At 35.4% G+C, this 22,796-nt stretch overlaps 1 protein-coding gene across 1 annotated transcript; it reads left to right on the forward strand.

Annotated features, from left to right (window-relative positions):
* The first annotated feature begins 9,976 nt into the window (after positions 1–9,976).
* Positions 9,977–12,524, forward strand: LOC107491364 (uncharacterized). The gene is made up of 3 exons (XM_016112212.3): positions 9,977–10,136; positions 10,279–10,367; positions 12,131–12,524. Exons 1-3 carry the CDS (start codon positions 10,110–10,112, stop codon positions 12,282–12,284), a joined length of 270 nt encoding a protein of 89 aa, XP_015967698.1. The 5' UTR covers positions 9,977–10,109; the 3' UTR covers positions 12,285–12,524.
* Positions 12,525–22,796: the final 10,272 nt, after the last annotated feature.

Below are 22,796 nucleotides of genomic sequence, written 5' to 3' on the forward strand. Positions count from 1 at the left end.
AAAATAGTACTGTATAATAATTAATCTTAATAAATAAAAATTATTTTTGTATGTATTATATGTTTTATATTTATTTTAAAGTAAAAGTTTATACTTGTCATTTTTAAAATATTCTGCATTAAAATATATTTATGTATGTATATACTAATATATTCTATATTTATAAAGTTTATCAGTACTTCTCTTTCATAACATCCTTTGATTTTCATTTAATAAAATCTAATAGTTCATAAAAAGTGGTGCATCTAATGCGCACAAAATAATTGGTCTGACTTTAGAGTTACCCAAATTTCTTGGATTAATTTGTTTATTCGCTTAAAACAACGAGTTTTTACTTTTAAAATCAGATTTGTTAAATTTTAAATTAAATGGATGTTCTTATTAATTTTTTTTCATTTTTTAGTATTTTTATTTAGAATAATATTATGCATCTAAGTTTTTTTGTGAATCAAATTCAACCAAATTAAATAATAAGACTTTGAGTAACACTATTTATAATTGATTTTTGTTGATGTTAGATTAATTGGTTGAACTTAGTTAACCAAAATATTTGAATGTGTAACATTATTCTTTTATTTATCCGATCTAAACACCCGATTTACCAACTAAAAAAAATGTTTGTTTAAGATTTTTCTTATTAAAGTGGCATTTTTCTATCTAATGTTTTTTTATCCTAAAACTAAATTTTTTATTCAAATTTATTGTCAAAAATATAAAATAAATAAACAAGTTAATACGTATAATTCGCGAACTTAAGTTAGTCAAGCTTAAACACACCGAAATTTGTCTGTTTAACAACCCTATTTGGTAATGTATATTCAATTAAGTGTATACAAAAATTTAGCTACTAAATTAATCAATAAAATAGAATAACTATTAAAATATAAAATACAGATTAAAAAATAAGTTAAACAATAAATATTATATCTAATTTGAATTTGCCGCTCGTGTTGAATTACCATCGCAAAGACTCTAGTTACTGGAGGCAGAGGGTCCATGAGAAGTAGCTGTGAACGAACGACTGCATACCGTTCATCCAAGCCCTTCATAAATCTAATGATAAAGTCCTAGTTTCGATGAATTTTAGCTGAACAAGTGCAGATAGGAAGCGGTCTGGAGTTTTCAAGTTCCTCCTAGAGAGTTTTCAGAGAAGTATAGAAGTCAGTGGCCGTAAATGTACCTTGTTTTAGGCTGTAAACTTCTTCTTGTAATTCTGATATGCGTAAGAGATCTGATTGTTGATGACAAGTCATCTTAGGCTAGTTTCACAAGCCTTTTTCATCTATTTTACTCGATTTTCATGCATTTCTTAGGCAATAAGTAAGTGTTTGGATGAAAAAATTCATGCTTGTCTTGATTCAATCAAACATTGTTAAACTAGTGCATTTTCATAAGATTTATGCAAGAATTGCTTGATGATATGAATGATGCAAGATTTGATGATTATGCCAAGGCTCTGATGTATCTGTTTGGTTTATGACAGGTAAGAAAGAAGCAGAGAAGTGGAGAAGAGCACCTTAGCGCTACGCTCTCTTTCAAAGAGCGCTACGTTCTTCAGCGACGCATACGCGTGGAATGGCGCTTGTGAGAAGGCACGCATACACGTGAAGGACGCGTACGCGTGGAAGGGATCAACGCTCTTCAGCCACAAGCATTGCGTTCTCTACCAACGAGCGCCTGCGACAACGTGCAAAAATGGGATTTGAAATTTATCCATCGATGTGTACGCATGAATAACGCGTATGCATGGATGTGGCATCTATAAAGAAGCATGCAAACGCGTTGATGAAGCAGCAGCGTGGAAGGGGACTTTTTTTGAAGATCCACGCGTACGCGTACGCGTGGAAGAGCGCTCTCAACGCGAACGCTACGCTCTCCTTAAGAGCGCTGAAGGCGACGCGTACACGTCGATATGCCAAAATGCAAAGGACGCGCACACATACAGGACGCGTGCGTGTGGGTGTATGAGCGCTGCACTTTCCTTGCGAACGCTACGTTCTTCTGGAGCAGAATATTCCACCAAATTAGACGGCCCACTTGAAGCCACTTCCAAGTACACTGAAGACCCAATTTTGGGAATGAGAAAAAGAGTATAAATAGAAGAATGTTTGAAGAAAAGAGAGGTTGGCTGAGAAGCTCTCGGGAGGCTGATAGTAGGAGTAGGAGTAAAGGCTGGAGGATTAGAGACTCCAGAGCTCTCTTGGAGGATTAGAGACTCCAGAGTGTTTAGCATATTTTAGATACACTTTTATTTTCTGCAAATTTTACATTTCAACTTATATTGAATTTAATTTCCTTTTTGCAATTTCAATTTCTTACACTTCTACCTTTCTACCAATTTACTTTCTGCCAATTTTACATTCCCATTCATATTGAGATTGATTTACTTTCAAGCAATTTAAATTTCTGCACTTGTTCTTAGAGTGATGACCCACTAAACCCTAATTCATTAGGAGAGGAGCTCTATTATAATTCACATGATTGAGTGAACTTCTTCTTCTTCTCAATCCATTTGTGTAGCTATAGGATATCCTCTGTTTTGGTTGAATATTCATTCACTCCAGAAGGGGGTTTGAATCTGTTGAATGCTTGTGTGAGCCTCAGAAGGGGAATCATGGGAATTAGAATTGGGGCTCTATTATTCACAATTCTCTTGACCAACACTATTCGGGAGGAATTGAGGTCTTTAGAATTAGTGTGGCTTATGGATGAGAGACATGCGCTTTACTTACTTCTTCTCCTGACAATTGGATCAAGGAATTGGCAAGATTGATTGTGATTAGAGAGATTAGATTGCCAAGGAATTGTGATCCAATCAATTTCAATCTGCCATAGATCTACTCATATGATTGAGAAAGGAGTTGAGACTCATTTAATTTATGATGGATTATGATATCTCGAATCCCTAATTAATCTTTTTCTTTGATTATTCTTCACTTTAATTTCCTTTAATTTTCCAGTACCCAAGTCCCTTTACATTTCATGCAATTTACATTCTGTTGTTATTTACATTCAGTTCTTTTATTTTCTTGCTCTTTATATTTCAAGCAATTTACATTCAGCACTTTAAATTTCTTGCAATTTACATTTTGCTAATCAATTTCTCTCAATTCACCACTATTAGCTTGACTAAACTAATCACCTCACTAAAGTTACTTGATCCATTAATTCTCATGGGATCGACCTCACTCTTGTGAGTTTTACTACTTGATGTGACCCGGTATACTTGCCGGTTAGTTTGTGCGGAATCGATTTTTCCCCATCAATTGTGAAAATCGTTCTTTAAGATCAACCCAAACAGAAACAGCAGTATCGAGATATATCACACTATGAGTGATGGACGGTGAAAGCGAATGAAAAAGCCAAGAAAGAACGAGGTTGTTGCAACGTTCCCAAGCTGGGAAGAGAGGATCTTCTAAAAGGGGGAAGGTATTGTACCAGTAAGAAAACCATGTTTATTTTTTGAAATAACTGCCATGGTGAAAGATCTGCTCCAAGAATGGTAGTTATTTCCTATTAGAACAGGAGTAACAAGCACAGACGTAGAATTTTTGCTCGGATGTATATAATAGGAACTGGATTGATCTTGAGAAATATCCATTGTGTGTGACGAAGAAGAAGGAGAACAGGGAGGAGTTGACTGATTATTAGGATGAGAAGTTTTAACCATATTTTGGGTATCATCATCGCCGTAATGGCTCTGAAACCATACACAAGAAAAAGACAAAGAATAGTATTAAAGAAAATGATAAATATGTATTGAAGTGTGTTTTACATGATACAAGAATGATGCTATTTATAAAGATATTACCAACTAACTTTATAAATATTATTCATCTACTAACTACTAACTCTCAACTACTTATTAAATATCTTTTGTGTTGTTAATATGTTGAGTTGATGAAAATTGGTTTAATATATCAATTAAGTAGTAGATTCATATTGTACTTGGAAGTATATCATATAATTTTTTTGGTAAAAATATCAAATTTATGAGAATCAGCTAGAAAAGATACAAAACTTCATATCTTTTAAAAATATATTTGCATTGACTTGAGTTATTACTTTTTTTTATAATTCAATGAATGCTTTTTTTCGGTAAGGGATGGTGTCTTTATATTGTTTAGGGTCTTCAATTTTGTTATTCTACATCTAAGATAGGACCAATCATAAAATAAATTATTGTTGATTTTTTGTTGTGCATGGAATTATTTCACTTGTGGTTTCCGTTTGAGTGCTACTGGAAAAATCAAAAGTGAGTGACACTCACGGGTGAAAGTAGGTGGAATTTTATATAGTTAAATATCTGAAAAATTTTTATTCCCAGAATACGCACTCTTTGAAAATGATCCTAAAATACGCAGGGCCAATTCCTGCCCGGCGCACATGAAATGGAATTTGGCATCATATCAGAGGTGTCACCAATAAAATGGCGTAATCACAACAGCCTTTACCATTTCATTGCTGCCATCAATGAAATGGAGCAACCCAAGGACGGCGTACACCAAGTGGTGCATCTCAGGGCCAGCGTATGCGAAGTGGACCAATCTGCTGGCGGCGACTACGAATTAGAGGGCTTCGTGTGTGGCGCCCACGAAATGGTGGTCAAAGTAGCAGCTGCAGGAATCGTACCTCACATGCATTGGCTGTGTTGGGAGGTAGGAGACACTTGGAAAGGGAGCCAAGACCATTATAAAAGGGTTGTGGGGAGGGGACCTCATGCACAGTTGAAAGGAACTTGTGGTAAAAATTTTTTTGTATAAGTGGTAAAAGGAACTAGGAGGAGGTGGGAAGGCAGTGCTGGAAATTTTTTTTTTAATATGAGTAGGGAAGGGGTTAACGTGGAGGAGAACTTGAATCGGTCGGACAAACATCATATAGCGGCACATTTATTCCATAAGGTTAGTTTACGTCATTAAGCTGATTGTTGTTGTTAGCGATTGTTAGAAATAATTTTTTCCCTGTTTAAAAATTTGTTATAGTATTTTGAACTATTGTATTTCTTGCTACCTTATCTTGTAGCCGACACGCGTTCTTACTCTTCATGGCACGCTCGTCGATGTTTTCAGTTTTTATGTTAGATCCTACAGATCCAAGCATGGAAATTAGGCAGCAGAGGCTTGAGCCTTATCTGAGACGCACCGAATTTTACCACGCCTCTTTGATCAAGCGCTTTGAGTACGACAATCCACTCATTAGTTCCTTTGTCAAACGATAGCGACCGGAGACATACACATTTCACCTCCCTTGGGGTGAGTGTATGATAACCCTGGAGGATGTAGCAATGCAATTAGGGTTACCTGTTGATGGTCAGCCTGTTAGTGGTATTTTGAGGTCATGGAGCAAGTTTCACCAAAGAAATATTTGAGAATGGTGTCATGAACTTCTAGATGAGGTTTCCGCCGGCCACATAGGGACAACATCAAGCTGAAGTGGCTCAGAACTCGTCTTCAGCAGATGCCGCTTGACTTAGAAGATAATGGCCTCATGCAGTATGCATGTTGTTACAAACTTTACTTGTTGGGAGGCATGCTTCTTCCAGACAAGGCCAACAACACGATGCATGTTCGATATCTACCGTTACTGGCTGACTATGAAGCCATCTGCACCTACAGTTGGGGTAGCACCGTCCTCTGTTGGTTATATCGTGCTATGTGTCTAGCAACAGATTACAGTGTTGAGGGTATGACCATTTGTCATACGTTGCTCATGTCGTGGATATAATACAGATTACCTTTCTGGGCACCGAATGTCACGACACCGTATAGTTTTTCTTTAGCCACGAGGTATGGTATCTGTCTTCCCACTTTGTGACTTTTATCATATATCCTTTGCGGTTGGAGTTTTTTTTTTAAGTTTGTCATTGTCCAACAGGTGGGTAGGGAAAAAAGGACAAAATGACAATGCTGAGCAGCGCTTATTGAGGCACCGTCTGAGGTTGGACAATCTGCAGGTGGATGAGGTTGGTGTTGGTTGTTATTAATATATTACCAAGAACTGCATATATGCTTTTAGTGACGGGGTTTCTTTTATGTGTAGTTTGTTTTTGGCAACCGTACATGGACCCCCGGATTCTCTCTAGAGTTCTGGCTGAATTCTTCGGCCACCCACATGGAGATTTTTATACAGCCGTTGTGACTCTCATATTTTTCAGGTGGATTGAGATCCTAAATGTTGACCGAGTGTTGCGTCAATTTGGGGGAAGGCAAGGACCTCCAAACCCTCCGCTTAATATTGATACCTTCCATCGACAGTTGGCCTGAAACGCGCTCTCAACCCGGTATACCAAGTCAACATACTGTTGCCACTCTAGTCTCGCGTATGCGCACGTGGCTAGAGCATGAGCACATGGGTAGTGTAATGCTTGGAAGTAACCACAGTCACATCTGTGATTTTGCAGGTTAACCCTAAACCGAGATTGCACCTTTACAATAGCTATCTCGTCGACTATGAATATGGTAGTGGCTTTATCGTACGACGTCACTAGCATCTAGGAAATTCCCTCACGGTTCGCTAATATGGCTTTCTGCAAGAACTGTGAGAACACCTGACCGCTTGCAATCTGTGCTTGTGCTTGCCGACCCTTGACGACGAATAATTCATTCAGGCGATGGCACGTAGACCTGACAATTACACATAATGGTAGATTTCTAGTGCCCTTCAAGACGGAGTTGATACACTCAGAAAGATTGGTCGTCATGTGACCATATCGTCGCCCGTCATTAAGGTGCTGCAGCCATTTAGGTGGCTTTAACCCTCATATCCAACCCATCATCTGCGGCGATGTTACGGGATCCTCGCTGCTAATTAACTCAAGGTAGTACTGTGTCTGCTCCTGCATCTTCGAATACGCGACATTAACCAGGTGTCTTTTGGCTTCCTTACTCCAGCGTACTTACCGTACAGGTGTGTTCCATCCACTGACTCCAGCGGCTTATAGTGCCTAAAAGCTTGAACACATGAAGGGAACGACTAGAAAACCTAGTGAAACATAATACTATCACGGTCAAGAGTGTTTCCGACATAGTACGGAACCGTTTGGAGGTCAACAATTGTCCCTGTTGCGAAATTGTTTTACTTAGTCAAAGTTGTTAACGAGTAAATGGACAATGAAGAGCAAAGAGCATACGAAAGTAAAATGCAAAGAATACTTGGGACAAAAGCTTGCAGCACATTGAAGTATCTACGCAGCTAGTCATACAACTCGTCCCAATCACCATAGATCCTTGCGGTTGCCTTCTTCTTCGTGTGCCAAACCTTCTTGTATGACACCTTGTACCCATACGCTGACTCTACCGATCCTTGCAACACCTTTACACAAATTGTCGTATCAGCATACACCATGGGGAATATGTGCTGTCAGATCACATTGCTATCAAGTTGAGCGTGGTCTTGAGACATCGAAATTGCCAAGCAACTATGAGGCCCTTCGTATTTTCGAATTTTTCAAAATTTGGAAGACCTTGTCTTCGCAACCCGTACCATCCAACGACATTGGTCCCCGAACTGCTTGCATCGACATACATACCTACTTCGGTCTGACTCTACCACCTTATACTATGCACTCTTACGGATGTTGTAGTTTTTGACTACCAGCATCATTATTTTTCGGTTCAGAAACTTTAACCCAATCTCGAGCTCCATCTCACCTGACAGAGCGTATCTGCTCGGTCTGTCCTCTGCGTTATTCGAATGCATTGCTCCAAGATTTAGAGACAGGTAGTGTGCTGGTGTGTTGGAGGATACACCACCACCTACCGGTTCGACAGGTGTTGGAGGAACAGAGTCGCCATACAGAGGTTGCATTTCCGGAATGGCTACTGCCTCATCACCACTAAATTCTTCAATGTCATCCTCGTCAGACGTTTCAGCGATACCAACATCGGGATGCCTATCGAACCCAAGTATGGTAGAAGGGGAGGGGCGCGCTTCACGAATATTTGCATTATGTTTCCACACCACAAATGCATTGAAGCTTGGACTACGGGCCCTACTTGTATCCGGACCCGGTACAAAATTAGCCGCTCCCAGATTTCTCACACCATCCACATTATTAGAACTGGACGAGCTTCCACCAATATCTTGAAGATTCAGACAAAGCTCCAACGAATATATGCTTCCTATGCTGCGATGATAAGAGAACATCATCGACACATGCAGATCAAATTTTATCTGCATTTTTTGATACGCAAATGAGTTGGCCACTGCAACCGGCATCCTGTAAGTCACCTTCGTGATTTCTTTTTTCCCAACCATTCCAGTATGTACCAGAATTAGATTATTTAGATCTTGCAATGATGTCTGTGGCGGAATCATTATCCATAATGGATAGTCGCAAACGAATATAATACCTTCTGCTGTATGAGAAATTTTTTCATTGGGTTATATAATCAAATAAATGTTCTCCGAAGTCATACACAAAACAACCCAATCTTAACACCCAAGAAATTTTTTAGAGAGAAAGAAGGTTGTGACGTTGAGAGCAATATTGGAGAGTAGAAGGAGAGTGGATATAGAATGGCTTCTTCCATGGTTGATCCAGCAGCGTTTATATAGGCACACGAAGATCGCATTTCGTGGCCAGTACACATGAAGTGCTCCAACTCGCGTGCGCTGCCATTGAATTGGAACCAATTCGTGGCCGCCATCCCAGATGTCCCCCATTTCGTGGGTGACAGCCACATCATGGCTTTTGCACCATTTCGTGGCCGCCGCTCGTGACTTGGAACCTGCTGTTTCTTGTTCTATTTCGCAGATGCTGTTGCTGATATAAAGAGGAAACCTACGCGGACGACGTCCAAAAATTAGCGCTACGTATTTCAGTAACATTTTTCTGTCGTGCGTATTGTGGAAGTTAAAGTTTTTACAATATTTAATTATATAAAAAAGCCGATTTTTTATCTTATAACAATACACGAGCTAAAGACAAGGACAGTAAAAAACAAATGAAAAATAAGAAGAGGAGAATGAATTTAAATATAGTTGGCTAGTCAATGAAATATGTAAAGTGTTCTCATGTTAAAAAGGAGTTAATGCTAGCATCTTCTTTTAAGTGACTATGTTGTTCTTTTTGTATGAGGATTTTAAGAATAGTTGCTCTTAAGTTGTATAAAGTGATATTTTATGTGATTTAAAAAATTGTTTCTTATGATTTGTACTTATTATAACATAAAAAAATTTATGATTCATAATCTATTTTTGAATTATTAATTGTATATTTTATTTTATTTAATTATTTTAAATTAAATAATAAATTTATATGGATAAAATACTCTTTTTATAATATAAAAACAAAAATATTATTTAATACTAATTCATTTTTCCGATTTTCTTTTTAATCAAATTCTTTTTATTTCTATCCTCCTATCAAAACAAACCCTAAATGATTAGAGATGTATTTACATGTTTTATTAGTCAAGAATTGATCTGTCTCAAAAATAAAAAAGTTAAAAATTTATTTTTTTTATATATAAAAAATATGGAAAATAAATTTATTATGCAATAATATTCTCTTATAGTCTTATTTAAATCTTTTCTTAGCACAAAATACAATAAATTGTTCCTACAACGGTTGCGTGGCATTTAGGCATTGGCAGTCAGTTCTTGAGTTGTGTGCACCACCATGACGCGGAATCTTTTGTTCTTTACCGTCCCAGTTGCAATGCAAAGTGCAATTGTGCAAACAACCAATAGGGTTGCCTCTCCACCAATTTTAGCATTAGTTTAATCCATACCAAAATTTTAATTTATTATTATGATTGCGACTAGTATTCTTTATTAATCTATATCTATATCTATATCTATATTTTTATAAATTAAATTTGAATAACAATAATAATAATTTTGATTTTAGTCAGAATCATAAATATGTTATATTAAAATTAAAAGTTTTTTACTATCAATACATAAAAAATAATTTTATTAATTTTTTATATAAAAAAAATTTATATTAAATATCTTAATTTGTGTCTTTAGTTGACCTATTATTGCCCATTATAAAGTCCAACACAGTATTTACTATTTACCCTTCATTAGTTCATTCCTCTCTCACTCTCTCCGTTGTAAACGCCCTCTCCTCCCCTTGTAAAGTTCGTTCTCTGCCGCTGTCAATGGCAAACCGCTGGCTTAGACCCGAGGTTCCTTCCGATCTATCGCTTCACATCCTTCATATTCCAATCTCTTCTTGCTTCGCGTTTCTTATAACTGGCTCACCCTTAATTTTCTCTTTAGGGTTTCGGTTTTTTGTTTCTAATTTGATTATCTTTTTTGTTGATTTAGGTGTACCCTCTGTTTGCGGCCGTTGGAGTTGCGGTTGGGATCTGCGGATTCCAATTGGTTCGTAACATCTGCATCAACCCTGAAGTCAGGTCTATTTCTTTCTATACATTGTTTTCTTAATTTTCTGTGTTGGAATTGCAAGACTCGATTTTTATTTCACTTTAAGAGTTCTTTTAATGTGGTAGCTTGCGATTTCTGGAATTATTTAATAAAACGGATTTTTTAAACAACTTTAGTGGGTTTGAGTTTCACTAAGTTTTTGAAGGAAGAGTAAAAGTATTAGAAAACTCAATTTTTTTCCACAAGATACAATTCTCATTTTTCTGAAAGATATCTTTCTATTTAAAAAAATGTTTTCATATAATAAATAAACAAAAAGTATTCTTATATCATTGTGCCAAAACATAATTAATAGATAAAAAATATTAGTTTTACAAGAGGTACTCAAATATCAAATTACCCTTAAAAAAAATCACTTAAAATTGTTTTTAAGCTCACCCCAAAAAGCCCTTATAAAAAAGCTTCTCATTTTTTATTTTGGCCATATGAGATTATCAGCGTGAATTTTTGTTTTCAGAATAGTCTAAGATTAGATTTGAATATTTGATAGAGGGATATGATTTTGCTGCTTAGATTGAAAGATTGCAGAAGCTATTTTTGTTGGATAAGAATTCTTCCATGACTGGTTGAGTCAAACAAGGTTTATCCGTTTAGGACTATTGACTTGAGTCAAGAGTCAGATTCAATTTTGCATTATAGTCTATATGTATTTCTAGTTTGATTTAGGTTTTTTACATTTTTTGTTTTGGATGAAATTGTTGCCTATGTCTTTCTAGGCATTGGATTGGAGAGTATAAAAATAATTATAAAGTTTACCACATGTTAATTTTTGTAATATTCAAAAAGTACCCCTCTAGTGTTCTGGTTGATATTTAACTCCCTTGAGTAATTAGAATATTACACTTACTTTCCTTGTTCTAAATTTTAATTTTGTTTTCAAAAGCAGTTTAGAAATAATTAAATAACTATATTATCCTGAGTTATATTCTAACTCAATGTCACTTACAAACCCAAGAACCTATATCAAATCCCACGCAAAAATCCAAAAAACATAAATCAAATGCAATAAAAAATCAACCACTATTTTCCTCAAGAGATAGAAGATACTCATAATAAAAAAGAAAAAAACATAAGCAAATCCCAACTACACTAGTCTACTCATTCCTCCAAGTAAAACAAACAACCCAGCAGCAAAGATATATAAACCTAACAACTACTTCCCTTGGATTGGAGCAGAATGGTTGATTCACTTTTTGCATGAGACAACAATGACTTATTCCTACTATTCTACATACTTTTTTTTTGTCTTGGATGAAATTGTAGCCCAGGTCTTTCTAGTTTGGTTTAATTTTTTCTTTCATTTTGTTGGTCTTGGATGAAACTAGGGTATCCAACTTTGAAATCACTGACTAATTTCCTCTTATTGAAGGAGGGTTTGTGAATTCATGAGTTGGAATTTTGAAGGAGAAGAAAGAAGGGTTTGTAGTGCCAAAATTTAAAATTTAAGACTACAATCTTTTCCTTTCATTTCCTTTTCTTCCAAAACCCCAATTCACAAATAACCCCTTAAGGAACCACTGAGCTTACTGCATCCTATTGGGCCATACCTACATGATTTATCTTTCTAGTTTCTAGTATTAGAAAATGGCCAAGGGCCAGGCTCCCAGTAGAAAAGTCATCAGTTTGAACACAAAGGAAGCTATTTCAGTTTCATTATTGCTGCTTTGTAGCCAATTAACTTGGTTTTTGTTTGTTTGAAATGAATACCTAGTGGTTTTGAATTTGTTTTCAGAGTGAGCAAGCAGAACAGGGCTGCAGGAGTGCTCGAGAACTTTGATGAGGGAGAAAAGTATGCTGAGAACTTTCTGAGGAAGTTTTCACGCAACAGGGCGCCGGAGATTATGCCCTCCATCAACAGCTTTTTCGCCGATCCAAACCGCGGTTAAGTTGCTTTCGGGGAACAGAAAGATCAATTGATGTGTGAACTCTATTGTTATGGCATAGACCTCTTGTTGTGCTATTTTAGAAAACCATAAATGTTGATTTTCTCAAGATTGAGAGTCAGTCTGGTGTTTGATGAACCAAATATTATAAATGTTTTATAGCCAAAATTATGTTTACTATGATGTGGACGAGCTCTTTTTAAGTTTGGTATTCAAAATAAATGGACCTGAAATTTTTACTCCTATAGTCTCTTATTAACATAAGTTCGGGATTGCTTGGATTAGTTTCTAAAAAAAAAGAAGTTTTTTTGAGGGAATTTTTTTTATAAAAGTATTTTTTTTTGGGTGCCTCAAAGTAAAATAATTTAATGTTTAGATATCTTGCAAAAGAATATTTTTATTTATTAATTATATTTGAGTATAATACTACAAAAATAGATTTTATTTATTTATTGTGTTAAAATAATGTTTAAAAATAATTTTTTTTAAAAAAAAGATGTAAATTATAATTTTTAATTTTTTTTATAACAAGCTCATCAAAGGGAAGACAAAATGTAAACCATGCGTCACTCAGAATTTTTGGTGGGAGCACTACAGAACATCCTTAGACCTTAATGCACTCATACAAATAAATCAAAATAGTGAAAAATTAAACACATAAATCTTTGGATGACAAAATTGTCAATGCAGAACTAGATGTGTAATGAGTATATGTATCAAACAAGACAAAATATTTCTATAAAATAAAAGGATGTATTATATAATATCTTTTTTAATAAAATGTATCGTTTACTTTCATGCGATATTTGCAATAAATTTTCTTTATCTATTTTATGTGGTGTTGACTGATAATGTGAAAAATAAAAGTTTTTAACTTTAACATATCACACTTCAATTGGATGTGACACAAATATAGAGTGAGGCGTATTAAAGAATAAAGACCATAGATCCATTTTGATCTCAATGAATTGATAACAATGGTGTTTGCGACTTTTTATTTATACGACGATGAGGTATATGAGAATTAGGAGAAGAGAATTAAGAGTATTTGAGAATTAGAAGTAAATGAGAGAAGTAGAGGAGATGCACAAACATTGGACTCGAGGAGGAGGAGGTTTGCCCTAGTTCTAGTCCAAAATCAGGGGGCTACAACTTGGTGGAGCCAGCTCCGATTCTTCCCCACTTGGCACAGGGTCACCAACTTTTGCTGTCACCCTTCAAAATAAATAAATGGATTTGCGTAAACAATGTCTTCTTTTATTTGTTCTAGAAAATAATCTATTTTTTAAAATTCATTTCGTAAAAAAAAAATGGAAGGTCAATATCTAACAGCTCCAATAAAAACCAGCAAACCACTTTCAGAAAATCTTACATAATTCTAATACTATAACTAAGAGGGTGAAAAAACTTTTTTGTATTAGTTTCAGCTATGATTCTGTCTTGCACTTTCATGTAAATCAATCATGGTTAGTGGATGAACACTAGAGAAGTATCTGAGGAGTACATTTGAAAATGGATGAAAAGGAAGATCCAAATATAACAGAGAGTAAAATTTAGGTTAGAGTGAAATATTGTTTTTGTCTTCAATGTTTGAGGTAAGTTTTAAAGTTGTCCCTAACGTTTCAATCGTCTTATTTAAGTCTCTAACGTTGACGACAGGACAAAATTGAGACGATTTTTTGAAACGTTAGGGACTTAAATAGGACGAAAACGTTGGGACAAAAACGATACATAGAAATAAATTTTAATTTTATCCTTCACTAATATCAATTATTTACTGTATATAATTATTCAATTATTTTTTAACCACATTTAAATAAATTACACTTAATTACATTACTTTGATTCTAAATAAATTTATTCTTTTTATAATTTTACTTTTAAAGATTTTTACTCATCATGAAATGTTTGTAAAATGACTAGAATCACATTACTTTATTGTATATGTATTATTTTTTCCCACAAATTTATATATTAGTCATTCTACAAATATTTTATGATGAGTAAAAATTTTTAAGAGTAAAATCATAAAAAATAAATTTATTTAGAATAAAATTAATGTGATTAACTGTAATTTACTTAGATGTGATTAAAAAATAATTGAATCACTATGTACCATAAAAAATTGATATTATTGAAGGATAAAATTAAAATTTATTTTTATGTATCGTTTTTGTCCCCAACGTGTTCGTCCTATTTAAGTCCCTAATGTTTCAAAAGCGTCTCAATTTTGTCCCGCCGTCAATTCTGTTAACAGATTCCTAACGGCAGAACAACATTGAATCAATTTTAAATCGTTAAAGACTTAAATAAGACGATTCAAACATTAGACTTTGAGACTTACCTTCAACGTTGGAGATAAAAACGATACTTTCCTCTTTAGTTTAATATAATTTATATATTTTATGACTGAAGTTAAATATTTTATATATTGGAGACTAAAGTGTCAAGCACAATAAAGTTACAAAATTTGATATTTTACTTGATGTGGGAGTATTTTGTAAGTATAAAATAGGTAAGAGGGAATTGTAAATTTTTTAAATTAAAAAATTACAATTTTAAGAAACTAAATTGTACCAATTTTTTTTTTTTTGTTTGAAAGTACAAAATGGGAGGGTGTTTTTCTAATTCCCACATTCTTGTATTACTCATGTTAGGGATGGCAATAGAGTAGGATGGGGTGGATGATATCTTTCTGCTTTCTGTTTTCGTCTATCTATTTTTTATTTTTGTCTTTAAATTTGCTCCTCGTCTCCACCTTCGATCCTGCTGTGGAAAGATATTGTCTCCAATCTCTATTTTTCGTGGGTTCCATTTTCTACGGGGTCTCTATTTTTTATCTCTCCGATAGTTTTGACTGGTTATTACTTTTTATAGGAGTAGAGATGCAAATATCTATCCTGTACAAAAATACCAAGATTTTATACAAAAAACAAAACGACAGACAATGATTTTTTCGAACTGATATGATGGGGGGACGTGATGGCGAGGTAGAGCATAGAGCAGTAGACATGGTGGGGAGCAGCAGCAGAGAAGAGAATGGATATGACGGTGGAGTTACAGATGTAACCTTGAAGAGGAAAAAGAATGCCGAACAGAGAGAACGACACAATGAGGGTTGACGACATGGTGAGAAATGACTGTAAACCCCACTAAATTAGTAAATAATTAGTCAATAAATTGAATTTTAATCAGGAAAATTAGAAATGTAAATCTAATATTAAAATAGGATAGGGCTATTTAAAACGAGAATTTTGACACTAATTTCAAATAATTTTGACCAAGATTGAGTCAAACTGGTTGAACCGGGTCCAAACCAGACCTGTGGGCACAACCGAACCCATCATTTAAATGAGCTAAAGCTCATCTTCCTCCTCATTTAGCAAGAAGCACGCTGAAACACAAGGAGGGGAAGAAAGGTTCCAAACCCTTGCTCAAGTTTCTATCCACCATAACTTCTTCGTTCGAGCTCCGATCCCTGCACAGTTTGCGGCCACGCATCCAGCGCGTCGAGCTCTACATTTCTACCAGAACAATTTCAAGGGTAAGCTATAAACTCACCTCAGATTCTCTACCCCCTTTGGTTTTTGAAATTTTGGGTCTTTATATTGAGATTTTGTCAAATTTGGTATTCTAAGTTCGATTTAACTTGCAGAGCTTATCGGGCTTGAGTTGTTTTGTTCATGGGTGCGATAAGAATCACTAACCTTAGCCAATATAGTATTGGAATTGAATTGTGGACATTTGGAGGTTTGGTGCCAAGGTTTTGGTGATTTTGGAACTTGTGGAGCTGTGTGTGTATGGCTTAAGTGGTTGTCTTGGACCAAACGTGGAAATCGGCCGAGGTATGATTTAGGTTTTGTGTATATAATATTTAATGTTATGTGAAAACATAGGCTAGACGACTATAGGATAGGAATGAATGTATGAGGATGTGAATTGCTTAGTGTTCTAATGAAATATGATAAACAATGTTGGGTTTTGGTTATTGTTGATATTGGTTTTGACATGTTGAATGATGAATTGATGATGTTTGACAAGGATAAGGATGAGCATGTATATGTGACGAATCTTGTTGACTTAAAGGTTGAATCTAGGTATGAAATTATGTATATGGGAGTATAAGTGATAGAAGTAGGATGTGGAGGTTTTGGTAATTGAAATGGCATGTTGTTGTGCTGAAAATGTGTATAGAAAGCGTGCTTTGAGTATGGTTTTATGAAAATAGAGGTTTTGGTTTTGTGAAAAATTAGTTCTGGGCCGAACTTCGGCGAGCCATAACTTGCTTTCCGGATCTCTAAATAATTTCAAACTGGTTTTGTATGAAAATTGGGTTCGTGAAGTTTACACCGTTTGAAGAACGGAGAAAAAATATTTTAAAACGAAAAAAAGTTATGCGCGTCGGAAGTTTGAGGTTTAAAATGTAAATTCTGCAGCTTTTTGATTTAACAAAAATTTTAACCATAAACCTATACATGCGTACGCATACCCTTTCACACGCATTCATTATATTATGCCTGGTACCTATGTGTACGCATACATATGCATGCATGCAAATAGTACTTAAGAAAAGGGTATTTCGCGTACGCGTATGGGAGCCATACACATGCATTCAATTATGCCCAGCATACATGCGTGCGCGGGTAGATGCATGCGTACGCGTCTTGGGCCAAAAAGGGATCTATGCGCACGCATGCAAGATGTATGCATACGTATACCATTGTTTTCAGCAAACCATTATTTTGTGCTTTCAAAGCCAATTTGATCTCCTAAGCCTCTATTTTGATATTGTTAGTCCTAAACTTAGTTAGAAAGCTTAGTGATGAGATGGAGTTAGGAAATTAAGGTAACTTGGGAATGAAGTAAAGGTTAAAAATGAGGAATTATATAAGAATGAGGTGTATTGCTTGACTGAGTTATGATGCTAAGGCTTGAATGACTGATTACTGCAATTATTATGAAATGTATGAGGCTTACACCTTCAATTTATCTGAGATACGAGTTTTTCTGGGTAAAGTACCATGGCTTGCCACTACGTGTTCTAGGTTGAAACTCAATATTCTGTTGACCCTGCAACGTAAGATATGATCGGGCACTCTAAATTTCTGGAAAGGTTGACCCCCATTGAGTAATTTATAATATGAGAAAAAGCTATGCATAGACTCTTGGGGATGCGCGTCGGGGGACAGTCCAAAGATTTAGCAAACCAGACTTGTTGGGTTGGCTTAATAACCGACAGAAGAGACTCATCAGTTGTAGGATAGGCATAATATATATATATATATTATGCTAATCGTATACTTGATACTTGCACTACCTGCTCATTACTTGTGCTTGAACTTGTCTGTTTGTTTGTCTTTGCTAAAACACTGGTGATGGAGGAGCGAAGGAGAAGTGGACGGATCTAAAGTTGAAGTTGGGTTTAAGTTGGGTTTAGATTTCCTTAGAATACCTACCCCTTTATGGTTTCTGTTTAATGCTTTAAGACTTTTTAATCTGAGTGTCGGCATTCTAGGATTGCCTCCGGCATTCCCAGGACCTTATGTATTATATGAGTGGCACCTTTACCATGTTGAGAACCTCTGGTTCTCACCCCCATACTGTGTTGTTGTTTTCAGATGCAGGTCGAGAGGCTCCTCGTTAGGCGTCTGGACTTCTGAAGCGGAGCAGTCTCTGGGTCTATTTTGTTGTACAGCTTTATATATATGTACTTAGCTTTCTCTCCAAAAAACTTGTTTATTTTGTCCCTCCTAGAGGGTTAAGGAGAGTTAAGTTTTCAGTTATGTATTTTGGGTTTTCGGGATATGTATATGTATGTAAATATTCTCCGGCCAGCCTTAGCTTCGCAGGCTGAGTTAAGAGCTTGTTATTCTGTACTTTTGACCCTCCATTCCCATTTTCTACTCAGTTATACCTTTGATCTCTAGGTTTCTTAGCGTGCAAGTAATCTCATTCCCTGAGCGTTGCGCTTTTTATTTTGCAATTTTGTTTTATTTATTTTCCAAGGCTCCTCGTATATTACTTTTTTTTCAGATACTATTATGTATATATTTTGTTTTAGAGGTCGTAATACCACACCACATCTGTTTTACGGCTTAAGCGTAAGGTTCTGTGTAGTAGGGTGTTACAGTGATGGTGCAGTGAAAAAGGAGAGTGGCAAGAGAGTGGCTGCAGAGAGGTTGGATGGATTATAGATGATGTTAGTGTTCTCTAAATTGAAGAAGAGTTATGCAAATGAGGATTAGGAATTTAGGGTTTCTCTCTCTATATATATGGCATGTGAAATGACTAAAAAATATATATGAGAAATAAACTATTAAGAATAATTAAGTGAATTCATGAATTTTAGGGATTAGTGAGGACGGAACGGGAATCTCCACACCTGTCTTGGGAGAATTTTATCCCGTTTCTATTCTCGCAGAAAAAATTTTTCCCAATTAAATCCTCATTCAGGGTGGTTCCTATAGAAATTTCTGTGCCTCGAAAAGTTTTGTCATTCCTAATCCATGTTTTGTTCAATGATTAGTGTTTCACATATTTAAGGACCATTTCTAAATTAAAATATGCAAAATTTAAACTTTAATTATAAAAATTAGACCATCTTTCTCCTAGCAAACTGAAGAACCAGTCACCCATTCACTAAATCGGATTGAATTGTTAGCCAAATTGACCTTGTATCAGAACATGTGAAAACCGATTTGAACCTTCAAGGTTTATGAAAACCAGTAATTTGGTTGATTTTTAAAAACCGAACTAGGTCAAAGTTTTACTTTTTTTTTTTTAAAGAATCCTTTTCGATATGATGTCGTTTAAATATGCATAAAAAATATTATTTTTGTCTTTAATATTTAAATTAAATTTTAAAATTATTTCTAATATTTTAAACATTATATTTAAGTTTTTAATATTTTAAAATTGTTACATTATTATTCTACTGTCAGTTCTATTAAAAATTCTATAACAATGATATATGCGTGGATGATATAATCCACGGTAGAAAACTAATTTCATATTACTTTTAGTGAAAAATAAAAAACTAAATAAAAAAATAACAATAACATATCAGGAAAGGAAATATATTTTGGATTTTGTTTTGGTACTTGGTAGTGTTATTTTTATTTATTTATGTATTTTTATATTTTTTTATTAATTAGTAATATGAAATCTATTTGTAACGTGTACGGATTTATATTTATTATAGAATCGTTAACAGAGTTAGTAACAAGATAGTATTATAATAATTTTAAAACATTAAAAATTTAAATATAATATTTAAAATAAACAAATATTAGAAGATCGTTAAAAATTATTATTTCTTATTATTATTTTTAATTATTAATTCAAATTTTTTTAATCTAATAATCCAATAATATATCTTAGCCTATTATTTATATCTTGACCTAAAAACATACCTAGGCGCAACAACAGTAGTTCAGTTCTATTTATCTAACTAACTCCTAAGATATCTCTCATTTATCTAGAAGAGAAATCTCAACAACTCCCCTAGGAAAAGCAAACGATTATCAACCATCAAAGGTGGAACTACACTAAAGGTGGTTATCTATTATACTATAAATACACTAACATCTTCAGATATATTCAGGACCCAATCTATTAAAAATCTACTTTAAACCCTTGCTAACTTAAGTATCAAAGTCCCTTGTAGGTACCACCTCCAACCTCCTCACGAAGAACTCGGACGGCGGCACCTCGGCACAAGTAGAAGTCGAACGTTGCTCCAAAAGGAGTATGGACCTCACGTTCAGGCCCAAAAGCAACCCCGTTTTAGGTAACCCACAGAATATTGGCGCCGTTGCCGGATACCTAGAAGTCTACACCCCACCATGACGGACAATCAGTTCAAAGATGGACACACAGCATCCGAATTAGAACCAGAACCTCATAACGATGACCGAGCACTCATGATACTTCTGCGACATGATAAAGCAAGTGGTCCTAATGGGGAGGGAACATCGGAAAACCCCATCTAGGAGAATTAAATCAGAAATACATCCCTCAGAAAATGAAGAACTCCTGCATCCAACAGAAATTATGGGACTTGTACATGGGCACCATTGCCGATTAGAGCAACTTGAACAAGAGATCGACAACAAATGGAAGCTGAAAGAGACTTGCAAAAGGAGGTGCGACGATGAAGAGAGATAGAAGAAAAGCTCTTGAGACTAGAAGCTGACCTTTAAAATCGGAGAAACCATGCAGATTGGGAGGAAAGCCCTCTTGGAGGAGAAGATCTATTCATATAAGAGATCATGCGGGTTAGGGTTCCTAGGAACTTTAAAAAGCTCCGACATAGACCTCTATGATAGAATGATCGACGCAAGACACCACCTTAGCAATACAACCCGCTACAAAATTTTTCCAAAAATGTTAACCAAAGCAGCGATGAAGTGGTTTGATAGCTTACCACCTAGGTCAGTAACTTATTTCGACAACATTGCAAGAAAGTTTTTCACCCACTTTTCAATTAAAAAAGATAAAGTCAAGCAAGCTCCTAGCCTTCTAGGGATTAAACAAGAAGTCAGAAAAACTATTCGAGTTTATATGGAACGATTCAACAAAGCTTGTTTGGAGATTTAAAATTTACATACGGAAATAGTGATAATGGGTTTGGTTAACGACCTTAGAGAAATGCCGTTTTCTCAATCTATATCCAAGCGACATCCGACTTCTCTGTACGAAGTATAAAAATGACTAGAAAAATACATCAACATGGAGGAAAATTTATGACTTAGAGAGCCAATTTCAAAGGAAAACCTTCCTTATCAAGCTCGAGAGAAAGATAAAGAAGTAAAGAAAAAGGATGAATACCATTCAGACAAGCCTAAAAAATACCATAATTACACCCCCACTCTGAGTTTCTCTTATCGACATCTACAAGAAGATTTGTCACACTGAAAAATTTCTCCCCCTCGTCCCATCAAGAACAAGAAAGTTGGAAGTCGGGCGGAATAATGTGAGTATCACAAATTATATGGACATTCCACCAATGATTGCTATGATTTGAAAAATGTGATAGAAAAAACTTACCAGAGAAGGTCATTTAGAAAGATACTTCGTAGAAAGATCGAATGATCCAGGAAAAAGGAAGAGGGGTGATGAAGACAGGGGTCCGTGAGATCAGCCACCCCAAACCTCTGATAGGCACATCCATATGATGGTTGGAAGATGTGCAGGAGAAGGGGTAACCAAGTCTTCTCGTAAAATACATCTAAAAGAAGTCTATCAAGTCGGTGAATAATGCGAAGTTTTTGATTTACCCACAATCTCATTTACCAAAGAAGACGTTCAAGGAATAACCCCTAGCCATGATGATCCTGTCGTAATTACAATTATACTCGCAAATACAAACCTCCACAGAACTCTGGTAGATCTGGGGAGTTCGGCTGATATATTATTTAAACCTACTTTTGACAAGCCCAGGTTAGAGGAGAAAGAACTAAGAGCCTATCCCAACAATCTTTTCGGTTTAAGGGACATGCCCATTCAACCTCTTGGCTTCATCTCCTTGCACACCACTTTTGGTAAAGGTTTGAAGTCTAGAACTTTGAGTATAGACTACATTGTGGTCGACGTGGCATCAGCCTACAATACCTTAATAGGTCGGACAACTTTGAATAGACTAGCTGTGGTCATTTCCACTCTTCATTCCTGTATGAAATTTTTGACTTCAGAGGGAATCGCTACCATAAGAAAAGATCAGAGGTTAGCGCAAAAATATTATAATGAAAGCTTGGATCCACGGGGAAGCGTTAAGGAAAAATAAGTCAACACCATTGAATTGGGTGGTGCAGAGCACGAGAAGAGCTACGACCTCAACCAGGTAAAAAAACCGAAGAGGTTCAAATAATAGATCAGGTAGAAAAAACAAACACAGGAGTTAACCTGGATAAAGAATTAAAAGTAGATCTCGTTAAGCTCTCACAACAAAATTTCGACCTCTTTGCTTGGAAAACTTTCGACATGCTTGGGATACACCCCGACCTCATGAGTCACAAGCTCGCTATCTACGCGAACTCACGACCTGTTCAACAAAAGTGACAAAAGCTTGGGCCCGAAAGAGCACAAGTCGTGGTATATGCACATTAAGAAACTTTCGACACATATGAAAACCTAAACCCATAGTTGCTATTTTCACTACTTCACTGTCGAGAAGTGATGTGTAACATCAAATTCGAGCATTATTAAAACGAATCATAAATTCATCAATCGACTCCCAATCATTGTGCTTCAAAGTCACTAAATCAGTGATTGTTACATTCAATTTCCCTCTATAAATTTGGGAATGAAAAGCACTCTCCAATTGTGCCAAAGTTACAATCGAATTAGGAGATTTGAAAACCAAGTAAAACCATTCTTCGTTAAAGAAGAAATAAAAAATTTTATTTTCAAATTTTCATCATTTGATAAATTGCCTAATTCGACCATATATTGAGTGATATGCTCAGTTGTCGATTCACCAACCTCTCTAGCAAACTTTGTTATTATCTTATGATT

Source organism: Arachis duranensis, chromosome 5 (assembly GCF_000817695.3).
Source record: "Arachis duranensis cultivar V14167 chromosome 5, aradu.V14167.gnm2.J7QH, whole genome shotgun sequence".
NCBI classification, from domain to species: domain Eukaryota; kingdom Viridiplantae; phylum Streptophyta; class Magnoliopsida; order Fabales; family Fabaceae; genus Arachis; species Arachis duranensis.